The following is a 15,306-nucleotide window of genomic DNA, read 5'->3' as shown; positions in this document are numbered from 1 at the left end:
AAAATTTGGATAAAATTTTCTATAGAAATAACACTTTGACAATGTTTTCCATAAAAATAAAATTTTGGTAGATTATTTTTAGCTCGAGTGGCAACCATGAATATGAACCGATATGGACCAATTTTTGTGTGATTGGGGATCGGCTATATATAACTATAGATTGATATGGACCAATTTTGGCATGGGTATTAGCGGCCTTATACTAACACCACGTTGCAAATTTCAACCAGATCGGATGACTTTTGCTCCTGTAAGAGGCTCCGGAGGTCAAATCTGGGGATCGGTTTATATGGGGGCTATATATAATTATGGACCGATGTGGACCAATTTTTGCATGGTCATTAGAGAACATATACCAACACCATGTACCAAATTTCAGCCGGATCGGATGAAATTTGCTTCTCTTAGAGGCTCCGGAGGTCAAATCTGGTGATCGGTTTATATGGGGGCTATATATAATTATGGACCGATGTGGGCCAATTTTTGCATGATTGTTAGAGACCATATACTCACACCATGTACCAAATTTCAGCCAGATCGGATGAAATTTGCTTCTATTAGAGTCTCCACAAGCCAAATCGGAGATCGGTTTATATGGGGGCTATATATAATTATGGACCGATGTGGACCAATTTTTGCATGGTTGTTAGAGACCATATACTAACACCACGTACCAAATTTCAGCCGGATCGGATGAAATTTGCTTCTCTTAGAGGTTCCACAACCCAAATCGGGGGATCGGTTTATATGGGGGCTATATATAATTATGGACCGATGTGGACCAATTTTTGCATGGTTGTTAGAGACCATATACTAACACCATGTACCAAATTTCAGCCGGATCGGATGAAATTTGCTTCTCTTAGAGGCCTCGAAATCCAAATTTGGGGGTCCGTTTATAGACATAAAAGTGGACCGATATGGCCCATTTGCAATACCATCCGACCTACATCAATAACAACTACTTGTTCCAAGTTTCAAGTCGATAGCTTGTTTCGTTCGGAAGTTAGCGTGATTTCAACAGACGGACGGACATGCTCAGATCGACTCAGAATTTCACCACGACCCAGAATATATATACTTTATGGGGTCTTAGAGCAATATTTCGATGTGTTACAAACGGAATGACAAAGTTAATATACCCCCCATCCTATGGTGGAGGGTATAATAAAGTTTTAAATCTTTGCCTTTTTCTTATTAAATTTAGTATACGAGACTTATGCATTCCTTCGTTGATGAAAACCATCCCAGCATAAAATTGGGAAGTTCTTCTAAATGCACAACTTTAAAAGCACTTCAAAAATTTTCTCCCAAAGATGTTCTTTATTTTGACTACACAGGAAGTTATTTTAATTCAATTTTTTAAAACTCGCTTTTTTAATGGGTAATAGAGCTCGACCGAAGCTTCGGCATTCGGCCAAATATCGATAATCGGCCACGAATCGGTCTTCGGCATCAAGAGGCCGATTAACCGAAGCCGAAGCTTTTTGAATAATTTATTTGATATTGAATTGTCCAAGTGTTGAATTTTTCTCAGTCAAAACACCCAGTACAAATATACGTAAAAATCTTGTTTTGTCACTATAATATCAAATGAATTACCTTTTATTGTTGTATTTATGCATTTGTTTAAAAAAATATTCTAATATTGAACTAAAAAACATCAAAATTTCTTTAATTACAAATTTAAGGAAAATAATCGGCTTCGGCCGACTATTGCTTTTTTTTGCCGAACATCGGCTTCAGCCAAAAAAAACCCGCTTCCGCCCAGCTCTAACTTTTTTTGTTGCAAATAGGTTAAAAATAGAGTAAGAATTTATAAAATGTTAAAAATTATTTAAATTTTGTCGAAAAAACTGACAGATCCTTTCTAGAAAAATTTCGAATTTTTGAAAATATTGGGGTCAAACATTTCAGACAAACGCCAGATGCATTGAAAGTCATAAAACATTATAACAATTATTTATTTGGCAAAACAACACAACATATTTTAATTCACATCCAAAACACTGAATTCGGATCACGAAGAAGTGATGCAAATTCAATGCAACGGACATCCGTTCTATGACAAGCCCATGTTAACTTCATCGCTTCTGCGCCAATTTTCCACCGCTTCCGGATTCAAAAAGAACATTTTCACTACTTTTTTGGCGACGCTTTTTTGCTGGGATATTTGGTTTACAAAATCATCTTAAACCTCTCATGCCCGATGTTGCGTATATGCAGCATTGTGTATGTGGGAGTTTAACTATCGTTACTTTAGAATTATGTAAGAAAATTTTGATAACTCAGATGAAAATATGCAAATTGATTTGATTATGGAAATCTTATGCAAGCAAGAATTGCTACCAAGCTTTTGAACGCATTGTATGCAAGACAAAAATGCTAACCATTTAACCACAACGGCTCCCTTCAGAACACGTACACTAAAAAAAATATTGTCGTGAGGCCAAAGATTTAATGTCCTCAAAATACGAATGCAAATTTTGCTTAGCATTGAAGACGCATTTCTCTAATATAAAGTTTTTTTTCCTTATCCAAAAGTCGATAAACTTTTCAATGAAGTCGTATTGTCCTTATAATTAAATGATTTGACTTAAAAATGGGTATCATAACATGAAAGAAAAATTTTTTGGGGTAAGGTCAACTTGACTTTAATAATTCAGAAAAATTCTTTAAAATTATGAAATTGTCTTTAATTTGTTGCCTTTTGCATCTTGACTACAAAGCAAAAATCGTTCACAAATATGACATGTTTTTCAACACTTTATTTTAAAGACGTTTTTTACTTGAAACATAGCATAAATTCTACTGGAAGTCGAGTCTGAATTTGCAAAATAAAATTGTCGTTAACTCTTTTTTAAAAGACTTTGATGGCATATGTAGAAAAAAGGCTGAAAACTGAATAATTAAAATTTGTTTCCTAGAATCAAGTACACAAAACCCAAATTTAAAAGAGAATAGTGTCTTAAAAGTATCCTTAGGTTAGGTTAGGTGGCAGCCCGATGTATCAGGCTAACTTAGACTATTCAGTCCATTGTGATACCACATTGGTGAACTTCTCTCTTATCACTTAGTGCTGCCCGATACCATGTTAAGCTCAATGACAAGGGACCTCCTTTTTATAGCCGAGTCCGAACGGCGTTCCACATTGCAGTGAAACCACATAGAGAAGCTTTGAAACCCACAGAAATGTCACCAGCATTACTGAGGTGGGATAATCCACCGCTGAAAAAATTTTTGGTGTTCGGTCGAAGCAGGAATCAAACCCACGACCTTGTGTATGCAAGGCGGGCATGCTAACCATTACACCACGGTGGCTTGTATTCTCCGCTTCTTTGGCTCGGAATCAATACCAAAATTGTTAAAGAAAAGACAAAATCTTTGGAACCGGGCATGCTTTTTTTCAGTTTAGAAGGAGCTGGCGATGGCGCAGTCGACGGAGAAGGTTCTGAATTTATTGTTAAAAGAAGTGATGGACGGCCTCTCTTTTTGCAACAACTATGTCAGTCCACATTCTGACCGACTCCACCATCACCAGCTCCTTCTACGGGTTCTGAAGGGAGCCACCGTGTTTTAATGGTTAGTATTTTAGCCTTGCATACAATGGGCCATGGTTTACTTCCAGTTTCGACCGAATACCAAAAAGTTTTCAGAGGTGGACTATCCCCTCCTACTAATGCTGGTAACATTTCTGAGAGTTTGAAAGCTTCTCAAAGTGGTTTATCCATAATGTGGAATGCAGTTCGGACTGAAGTTCCTTGTCATTGAGCTAAACATAAAATCGGGCAACATTCATTGATAAAAGAGAAGCTCACCATTTTGGACTGAATAGCCTAATTAAGCCCCAAAATAACGGGCTGTATCCATACCTTACTATACTTAACCTAACCTACCGTAGGATTCTGAACACAGTTGCCACTCGAACCAAAAATAATTTTTGAGAGAATTTTACCAAAAAATTGCCAATAAAAAAATCTTAATTTGCAAAATTTTATTTCTACAGAAAAGTTTATTTTAATTTTAATTTATTTATTTTTAATTTTATAGAAAATGTTGTCAAAATTTTATTTATATAGAAATTTTCTTCAATTTTTTATTTCCATAGAAAATGTAGTCAACATATTATTCTGTCAATTTTGTCAAAATTTTATTTGTTGTTGTTTTTGATCTCAGCTTAAAACCATGCATTGATTAAACTACAAGTGTAGCTTAACCAACAGAGGAAAAGAATGTTTGTCAAATTTATTTGGACAAAGTCCTATAGACTGCAAGATGGTTGGATGGACGCACGTTTCGGAATTACCACATTCCTCATCAGCATCCTTTACTTGCAACAAAACTATCAACCAATTATCAGAATAAATTCAGGCAGTTCACTAAACCCAAAAGTAAATCACACTTGAACCTTCCGAAAAAAGGTTTTACATGATAGCCGGCTTATGCCGAAATAAATTTGTACAAACATATCTCTTTGGGCTTTGCCCAAATAAATTTGACAAACATTATTTCCTCTGTTGGTTAAGCTACACTTGTAGTTTAGTCAATGCATGGTTTTAAGCTGAAATAAAAAAAAAACAACAACAATGATTAAATAAAAAAAATCAACAATAACAAAGCAAAACGTATGAAAATTTTATTTCTATAGCAAATTTTGTCAAAATTTTATTTTGATAAAAAATTTTGTCAAAATTTTATTTTGATAAAAAAATTTGTCAAAATTTTATTTTGATAAAAAATTGTATCTAAATTTTATTTCTAAATTTTATTTTATTTGTCAAAATTTTATTTCTATAAAAAATTTTGTAAAAATTTTTATAGAAAATTTTGACAAAATCGTATCTCTATAGAAAAAATTGTCAACATTTTATTTCTATAGAAAATTATGTAAACAATTTATTTTGATATAAAATTTTGTCGAAATTTTATTTCTATAGAAAATTTTGTTAAAATTTTATTTCTATAGAAGATTTTGTCAAAATTTTATTTTGATAAAAAATTTTGTCAAAATTTTATTTTGATAAAAAATGCTGTCAAAATTTTATTTCTATAGAAAATTTTGTCAAAATTTTATTTCTATAGAAAATTTTGTCAAAATTTTATTTCTATAGGAAATTTTGTCAAAATTTTATTTCTATAAAAAATTTTGCTAACATTTTATTTCTAAAGAAAATTTTGTCAAAATTTTATTTCTCTTGAAAATTTTATCAAAATTTTATTTCTATAGAAAAATTTGTCAAAATTTTATTTCTATAAAAATTTTTCTTCAAATTTTATTTGTATGGAAAAGTGTGTTAAAATTGTATTTCTATAGAAATTTTTTGTCAAAATTTTATTTCTATAAATATTTGTAGAGTACTTCATTGCGGGAGAGGAATAGTTTGCAAAATCTACCAAATCATCAAGAATTCTACCAATCTACCATTTTTGGCAGAACTCTACCAATTGTGGTAACCGTGGTTCTGAATAGAACTCCTATAAAATAGTATATCTGGAAGAAGTTGCAAAATCCAATGGGTAATAAGAGCCAAAACTAGGTTTTGTATTAAAGATAAAAAATATTCAAAGATTGGTCCATATCGGTTCATAATTATATATAGCCCATATAAACCGTTACCCAGATTTGAATTCCAGAGCCTCTTGAAGGAGCAAAATTCATCCGATCAAATTGAAATTTGGTTCGTGGTGTTAGTATATGGTCTCTAGCAATCATCCATAATTATATATAGCCCCCCATATAAACTGATTCCATATTTCAATTCCTCCTCTCTAATAACCGCGCAGAAGTTGATATCGGTTCGTAATTATTTGTAGACTTTCCTATATATACCAGTCAAAAACTGATTTATATATTTATTTAATATACCTTTTTTGACTAATATATACCATGTATGGACTAACTTAGAATTTAGAAGACGATGTTAAGAAGTTTTAAGATACCTTGCCATCGGTAAGTATTACACTGAAAAAACAGTGAACCCGCCAGGAAGAAAACTTTTGATTAATTTTGGAAATTTTTGAATATTTTTAGAAATTTTTAACTAAACAGTATTATAAGCGCTGGCATCACGCTGATATCACAAAAATAAGTAAATATTTTTCGACAAATTCAAGAAAAGTTATTAGACATAAATAATTTTTTACACATATTAAAGAAAATTTTGTAGTTTGAAGGAAAAAATTGGAGTTCAAAATTGCAAGAATGTCTTTAGTGACATACGAAGTTCATGATGGACGCATTTGTAGTAAAATTTACAAATTTGAAGAAATAATGAACTATTTTATGACAAATACGAATTTAGTAAATCTCTATCCTTAACTTGTGTATAATTTTTTGCCGTCTTTTAGTTAATTTAACTAACGTACGCAAAAAATTATTAGAGTAAATGAAACTTTCACCAAATATAATAAGTTCATGAACTAAAATATAGTTAAATTGGCTTTAGTGAAATAGTGAGTTCACTTTTTTTTGAGTGTACCACAACCCAAGTAATTCGATTGTGGACGACAGTCTTTAGTAGAAGTTTCTACGCAATCCATGGTGGAGCATACATAAGATTCGGCCTGGCCGAACTTATGGCCGGATATACTTGTTTTTTGTTATTTTGTGATACCGAAATATTTGTGAAAGAAGAAAGTATAGAAAACTTATAATTTCATTCAAACAAAATGTTATAGCTTGAAACCAAAAGTTGAATTGGATGCGTTGAAGTGATGCGCTGAAAAGAATCATTAGACAGGAATGTGCTAAACCACAGGAAGATAAAATTAATGGAAATTTCAATTCGTTATTTGACCAATACAGAGCCAACGTCAAGGTTATTTTCGCCTATGCCTAGGCGTTCAATATAACATTTGGCAGAATGACAAAATGGTATAACATCATAGCCCATACCACATTTAATCACATATATTTTCTATCACGTAACAAAAGTTTGCTTAATCACAATATATCATAATGGAAGCTTTCAATATTTTGGTGGTTAGCGGAAGTAAATACATACAACATTTGTTCTTAATGTTTTAATAAATATGTTATTATTTTTGTTTTACAGATTCTATTGTGGGACTATTGTAATTACCCTCCAGGCCACTTACTGTTGGCTTGGTAAGGTTATTCATAGCAAATATGGTCACCACAAGAGCTACTACAAGTATATGTACATAAAGTGTACACATTAAATGTCAATTGTGAAAATTGGGTAACCAAATGCCAACATTACACTGGGCTCCAAAGTTTCCACATGAAGGAATATGAATGCCGGTATCCAATAGATTAAATACGCACAAATTTCATCGCCAACCAAATCATCACCATGGATGTCATAACGATTTTACATAAAATCGTGTGCTAAAATAAAAAAAATAAAAAATCTCATCCCACATAATAGGACATCGATCGTACAATGATCCACAAATTGCGATTTTGGTTAATTTAACTATTTGATATTATGTTTTAAGGTATATTGATCCACATTATCTCATCACATCACTGAAACGTAATTGGACCATAGTAAATATAAATGAACTGCTCTAATATTAGAATCTTAGGTTAGGTTAGTTAAGCTGGCCATTTGTATACATTCACTCACACACGCACAGAGTCTTGCCCCGGCCGAATTCAACCGACTTCGGGTAGGCAGGGATGATAAATCATGTTGACGAAAAAGCACTAAAAATCTACTAAAAAGGTACTTTTCGAAGCCAAAAGGTGCTAAAATTACATTATATCAAATTTCAAGACTATTGTGAAAGTATACGTATATTTAAATCTAGACCGATTTAGACATTTTTTTGTTTTGTTTTTCTAAAAAAAAAAATATTTTGCAAAATTTTATTTCTATAGAAAATGTTGTCAAAATTTTATTTCTATAGGAAATTTGTCAAAACTTTATTTCTAAGAAAATGTTGTCAACAATTTATTTCTATAGGATTTTTTGCCAAAATTTTATTTCTATAGAAAATTTTTTCAACAATTTATTCCTATAGAAAATTTTGTCAAAATTTTATTTCTATAGAAAATTTTGTCCAACTTTCTAAGGGAATTTTGTCAAAAATTTAATTCTATATGAAAAATTTTATTCTTATAGAAATTTTTTTCAACAATTTATTTCTATAGAAAATTTTGTCAAAATTTTATTTCTATAGAAAATTTTTCCAAAATTTTATTTCTATAGAAAATTTTTCCAAAATTTTATTTCTATAGAAAATTTTTCCAAAATTTTATTTCTATAGAAAATTTTGTAAATATTTTATTTCTATAGAAAATTTTGTCAAATTTTTATTCTTATGGAAAATTTGTCATAATTTTATTCTTATAGAAAATTTGTCAACAATTTTTTTCTATAGCAAATTTTGTCAAAATTTTATTCCCATAGAAAATTTTGTCAAGATTTTATTTCTATAGAAAATTTTGTCCAATTTCTATTCTAATGGAAATTTTATCAACATTTTATTTCTATATGTAAAATTTTATTCTTATAGAAATTTTTATCAACAATTTATTTCCATAGAAAATGTTGTCAAAATTTTATTTCATTTCATAGAAAATTTTGTCCAATTTTTAGTCTTATGTAAAATTTTATTTCCATATGAAAAATTATATTCTTATTTTGTCAACAATTTTTTTCTATACCAAATTTTGTCAAAATTTTATTTCTATATAAAATTTTGGAAAAATTTTATTCGCATAGAAAATGTTGTCCAATTTTTATTCTAATGGATTTTTTTCCAAAATTTTATTTCTGTATGAAAAATTTTATTCTTATAGAAAATTTTGTCCACAATTTGTTTCTATACCAAATTTTGTTAAAATTTTATTTCTATAGAAAATTTTGTCAAAATTTTATTTCTATAGAAAATTTTGTCAAAATTTTATTCCCATAGAAAATGTTGTCCAATTTTTATTCTAATGGAAATTTTTCCAAAATTTTATTTCTATATGAAAAATTTTATTCTTATAGATAATTTTGTCAACATTTATTTTTATACAAAATTCAAAATTTTATTTCTATAGAAAATTTTGTCAAAATTGTATTCCCATAAAAAAAATTTGTCAAAATTTTATTTCATTTCATAGAAAATTTTGTCCAATTTTTATTCTTATGGAAAATTTGTCAAAATTTTATTTCCATATGAAAAATTATATTCTTATTTTGTCAACAATTTTTTTCTATACCAAATTTTGTCAAAATTTTATTTCTATAGAAAATATTGTCAAAATTTTATTTCTATAGAAAATTTTGTCAAATTTTTATTTCTATAGAAAATTTTGTCATCATTTTATTCCCATAGAAAATTTTGTCCAATTTCTATTCTAATGTAAATTTTGTCAAAATTTTATTCTTCAAATGATTCGTGTCAAAATTTGACGTCTGTAAGTCAATTAGTTTGTGAGATAGAGCGTCTTTTGTTGAGCAACTTTTGTTATTATGAAAAAAAATGGAAAAAAGGAATTTCGTGTTTTGATAGAATACTGTTTTCTGAAGGGAAAAAATACGGTGGAAGCAAAAACTTGGCTTGATAATGAGTTTCCGGACTCTGCCCCATGGAAATCAACAATAATTGATTGGTATGCAAAATTCAAGCGTGGTGAAATGAGCACGGAGGACGGTGAACGCAGTGGACGACCGAAAGAGGGGTTACCGACGAAAACATCAAAAAAATCCACAAAATGATTTTGAATGACCGTAAAATGAAGTTTATCGAGATAGCAGAGGCCTTAAAGATTTCAAAGGAACGTGTTGGTCATATCATTCATCAATATTTGGATATGCGGAAGCTCTATGCAAAATGGGTGCCGCGCGAGCTTACATTTGACCAAAAACAACAATGTGTTGATGATTCTGAGCGGTGTTTGCAGCTGTTAACTCGTAATACACCCGAGTTTTTCGGTCGATATGTGATAATGGATGAAACATGGCTCCATCACTACACTCCTGAGTCCAATCGACAGTCGGCTGAGTGGACAGCGACCGGTGAACCGTCTCCAAAGCGTGGAAAGACTCAAATGTCCGCTGGCAAAGTAATGGCCTCTGTTATTTGGGATGAGAAGGGAAAATCCATCAACAGTGACTATTATATGGCGTTATTGGAGCGTTTGAAGGTCGAAATCGCTGCAAAACGGCCCCATATGAAGAAGAAAAAAGTGTTGTTCCACTAAGACAACGCACCGTGCCACAAGTCATTGAGAACGATGGCAAAAATTCATGAATTGGACTTTGAATTGCTTCCCCACCCACCGTATTCTCCAGATCTGGCCCCCAGCGAAATTTTCTTGAGCTCAGACCTCAAAAGGATGCTCGCAGGGAAAAAATTTGGCTGCAATGCAGAGGTGATCGCCGAAACTGAAGCCTATTTTGAGGCAAAACCGAAGGAGTACTACCAAAATGGTATCAAAAAATTGGAAGGTCGTTATAATCGTTGTATTGCTCTTGAAGGGAACTATGTTGAATAATAAAAACGAATTTTGACAAAAAATGTGTTTTTCTTTGTTAGACCGGGGACTTATCAGTTAACCTGTTAAACCGGCACCCGATGTTGTTTCTTGAGCATCTATACAACGCAGATTTTATTATCATGAAATTGTTAATCTAAAGGTACTTAAGTTCACAAATAAGTGTACCGAGCATTGTGTGTACAGGTCCATGTTTTGGTATAGCTGATCTCCCGATTTGACATCTTGGACATTTAGACACCGTTATTTTGCCGTGCCGAGCATGGTGTGTATCGGTCTAAGTTTTTGTATGTCTTCCCTTTAGGCTTATCTCCCGATTTAACTTCTTGGGCGTTTTTTTATTTTTATCCGATTTGCCTCAAACAAAGATTTTAGAGGTAGTTTAGATCCACAAATAGGGGTGACGAATATTATTTATATCGGTCCATGTTTTGCTATGTATCTCCCATATTCACTGATCTCCCAATTTTATTTCTTAGCTTTCTGGATTTACCCAAAAATAGTATACGATTACCTTGAAAATGTAAATCCAGAACTATTTTAGATCCACAAATAGATGTGCCCAATATGGTGTGTATATTTTGCTATAGACGCCATATCGTACTGATATCGCAATTTGATATCTTAGGATTCTAGATTTGCTGAAATTTTCATCCGATTTCCCTGAAATTGTAAATCTAGAAGTATTTTATCCAAAAATAAGTGTTCCCCGAAAAAGGTTTTTGATAGTAGACTTTGCTTCCATCAAGTAGAGGATGCTGATGTGGAATGTGGTAATTCCGAAACGATCGTCCATCCAACCATCATGACAAACATACTTTTACTGCTTTTTAGCTGAAATTCGAACACCAAAAAGTTTTCAGCGGTGGATTATCCCACCTCAGTAATGCTGGTGACATTTCTGAGGGTTTCAAAGCTTCTCTAAGTGGTTTCCCTGCAATGTGGAACGCCGTTCGGGCTCGGCTATAAAAAGGAGGTCACTTGTCATTGAGCTTAACATTGAATCGGGCAGCACTCAGTGATAAGAGAGAAGTTCACCAATGTGGTATCACAATGGACTGAATAGTCCATGAGCCTGATACATCGGTGTTCCACCTAACCTAACCTAGCTGAAATCAAAACAGCATAAAATATCTAAATCAATGCAAATTCAATGTAAAGGGTGATAGGGTCAATATAAACTTGACGTATATCTTTCAATTTTGCATTTAAAAAACCTGAACACCCCTCATTTTGAAGGTGTGTGTGTAGAATGTTGCTCCTATTTTGATTTTGGAATTCACTCTTCAGTTGTCAAAATGCCGTCCAAGCAAGAAGAGCAGCGTATCAAAATTTTGCTCGCGCATCGTGAAAATCCGAGTTACTCGCACGCAAAGCTGGCAAAATCGCTAAAAGTTGCCAAATCAACCGTTACAAATGTAATTAAAGTGTTTTGGGAACGTTTGTCGACAGCCAGAAAGTCTGGCTACGGGGGGAAATCGAAAACCGGAAGCCGCTGAGACGACAAAGAGAGTTGCCGGTAGTTTCAAGCGAAACCCTAACCTCTCTCTCCGAGATGCCGCAAATAAGCTGGGTGTATCGTCTACAACCGTGAATCGAGCCAAAAAACGAGCCTGACTATCGACTTACAAGAAGGTAGTGACTCCAAATCGCGATGATAAACAAAATATGACGGCCAAAGCGCGACCCCGGAGGCTGTACACGACGATGCTGACGAAGTTTGACTGCGTGGTAATGGACGACGAAACCTACGTCAAAGCCGACTACAAGCAGCTTCCGGGACAGGAGTTTTATACGGCAAAAGGAAGGGGAAAGGTAGCAGATATTTTCATGCACATAAGTACCTGTGGCTTGAAAAGCAGCATTTTCATAGCTTCCGGGACTGTCAACCAAGAAATTTACGTGAAAGAGTGTATGAATAAACGTCTGCTGCCTTTCCTGAAGAAACACGGTTGTTCCGTACTGTTTTGGCTGGATTTGGCATCTTGCCATTACCGTAAAAAGGCCATGGAGTGGTACGCCGCCGACAACGTGCAGGTGGTTCCCAAGGACAAGAACCCTCCCAACACGCCAGAGCTCCGCCCAATTGAGAAATACTGGGCTATTGTCAAGCGGAACCTAAAGAAGACCAAAAAAACTGCTAAGGACGAGCAGCAGTTCAAGGCAAACTGGCTTTCTGCGGCTAAGAAGGTGGACAACGTGGCTGTACTAAATCTGATGGCAGATGTCAAGCGTGAGGCCCGGCAATTCGGATTTGGAAAAGCGAAAGCCTAACTGAATATTTTTCCTGAATTTTATAAATAAACGATTTCACCGATTTTACCGATTTACACGCGTTTTCCCTTGACCAAATTTTGACCGTATCACCCTTTATTCCTTAAAAAGGTCGATTTAACTCGATTTTGTTTTATTATTTTATTTTCAGGTACCAGCCCCCGGGATCCCTCCTCCTCTGCGTCCGTCGCATACACTTCATTTTCAAGTATTTATTATTCTCGACAACAACAATAATATTTTAATCCTTTGGTTATAAAAACATGTAATGTCGAGTTAACATACTACGCAAATAAGGTATCGCTAAATTTTACTAAATAAACTCTCACTTATGTATATAGATTTATTTATAGATATGCATGAATGTAGATTTATATGAGTTTCTATGGTATAATCAACCGTATGTGCAACGTACCATGACTTATTTGTATCAACGGCAAACCAACGTCACCATAACAATTGAGGAATTTCAATGCGATTCCAAAGAGAACGATTAAAACTTTTATAAATCTTTCTGAAATCATTTTATACACTCACGATAAATGTTATATTTATTTTGTTAGTTTAAACAATGAATAATGAGTGACAATGATTTGAAATTGTTGTCTCTTCAAGTTGTTCAACTTGTCGACGCTTGTTACAATTCCGTTTTCAGTAATTGAATTTTTTTTTTACGCAATAACACACAGAACACACACACACGCATACTAATAATTTTAGTTGTAATAATGACAGCATTGGTAGTTTAATAGCTGTTGATATTTCCAACTCAGACGAAGACAACAAAAGTCAACCTTTGAATTTCTGCAGGATAAACTTTTGCATAACTTCATAATTGTAGTTGAAATTGTTCGCAATTGCGAAATACTTCAGCACTTGTCAACACTCACTACTCAGGCACATTGATTTGGGAATTCAAAAAAAAAGGAAACGGATTTCTTGTAATTGTAATAAAACTTGTTAATATTTGTTTTGTTTTTCAAAATTTCCCATAAGTAATTTAATTTTCTTTTGTTTGTATTTTCTTTGGAAGCGAGTATAGAATATTTTTGGTCATTTTTTCCGTTGCAATACAATTAGCCAACTCTATTCGTCAGGTGCTATACGAAAACTGTTTTTCGTTGTTGTTTGCCTTGATTAAAAAAAAGAGTGGCGGGCAACCGTGGTGTTTTTTGTTGCTGGTGGCGGTAGTCAATCAAATTTCCCCATTCCTCGGAATAAAGAACATTGAAATAGTTCGTTTGAATGTTTTGTTTTGTTTTTTTTTTTTTTTTTTGTATGAACTTTGTTGTTTTTCTTATTGTTGTTGTTGTTTTTGTTAGCGCTCTCATTGTTCTATTTCGAATTTTCACCGTTTTACTTTGTATGGTCAGTTACCTGTGGCAACAGTCATTTATGTTTGGTGAACATACACACCCCACAATCGCCACAATTTAATGCAGTTACCCAGTAGGAAGAAGCGTCGTGTTACAGGCGTTATAACGTACCTTATTTAGGATCCAGTAGTGATGCCACACAAATGCAAACTTTTTTCAAAATAACATTAGGTGTCATTGGGCCAAGGCCTTGCCCTCTCACTTCAGTATATATTGTTTGTGTAAGGCGTGATCTTATTAAATAAGTTGTCTTGTAAGGTCTTGAAAACAAAAAATTTAAAAAAATCTATTTTTAGATTTTTTTCTTTTTTACTTTTAATGTTATTTCCCAAATTCCTTGATGTATGTTGACATAGTAATTATTGTTATTACAATTTTTTGCTATTTTCTTACCTTTCTAAAATATCTCCTGAAAGCGGTGTCGAACTCACGACCATTGACTTCATAGGCGCACATTCTATTCACTCGGCTACGGTCGGCTGTGCTTTGCACAGAGCTAAAGCAGGGATGGAAAATGCAGTACTAAAGTACTTTTTTCAATACTTTTTCACCCCGGTCAGTACCGTAGTACCCCCGCAAATGATTTAGTACCTTTTGTGTAGACATTTTTGAGTCGATATCAGATTTATGGTACAATAGCTTTGACAAAATATTTTAATATTTTGAGAAAGTCTTTATCAACCTTACTTGCTAATAGTCTTTTACAAATATGGCAAAACAGACATGTTCATGTGGGAAGAAAATCTCGATTTTGTAAAAGATATAGTCAAAAACAGGATTTTATTGAACTTCAAGAATGTTTTAGTCGAAAAAAGAATGCGATTCTATATTATCAATTTTTTATTTCGGTAGAAAATGTTGTCTAAATTTTATTTCTATATAGAATTTTTGCAAAATTTTATTTTTATAGATAATTTTTTCAAAATTTTATTTCAATTGAAAATTTTGTAAAAATGTTATTTCTAAGGAAATTTTTGCAAAACTTTATTTCTATAGAATTTTTTTGCAAAATTTTATTTCCCTTCGTTTTGTTTTGTTATTGTTGGTTTTGTTCTTTAAGCATTGTTGTTGTTTTTTATTGCAGCTTAAAACCATACATTGACTAAACTACAAGTGTAGCTTAACCAACAGAGGAAAAGAATGTTTGTCAAATTTATTTGGGCTAAGCCCTATAGACTGCAAGATGGTTGGATGGACGCA

General features: G+C 32.7%; 1 protein-coding gene across 1 annotated transcript in view; it reads right to left on the bottom strand.

The window, feature by feature from the left end:
- The window catches only part of LOC142221976 (uncharacterized), a 39,850-nt gene extending 26,034 nt beyond the window's left edge, over nt 1-13,816 (bottom strand). The window contains exon 1 of the mRNA XM_075291870.1: nt 13,146-13,816. Within this exon, the coding sequence (XP_075147985.1) occupies nt 13,146-13,254 (109 nt within the window). The 5' untranslated portion in view covers nt 13,255-13,816. The remainder of the gene's footprint in view (nt 1-13,145) is intronic.
- Between the last annotated feature and the right edge of the window lie 1,490 nt (nt 13,817-15,306).

Source organism: Haematobia irritans, chromosome 1 (assembly GCF_050003625.1).
Source record: "Haematobia irritans isolate KBUSLIRL chromosome 1, ASM5000362v1, whole genome shotgun sequence".
NCBI lineage: Eukaryota > Metazoa > Arthropoda > Insecta > Diptera > Muscidae > Haematobia > Haematobia irritans.
Note: the sequence above shows the minus strand (reverse complement) of the source record. Positions and strands in the feature narration are given on the sequence as shown.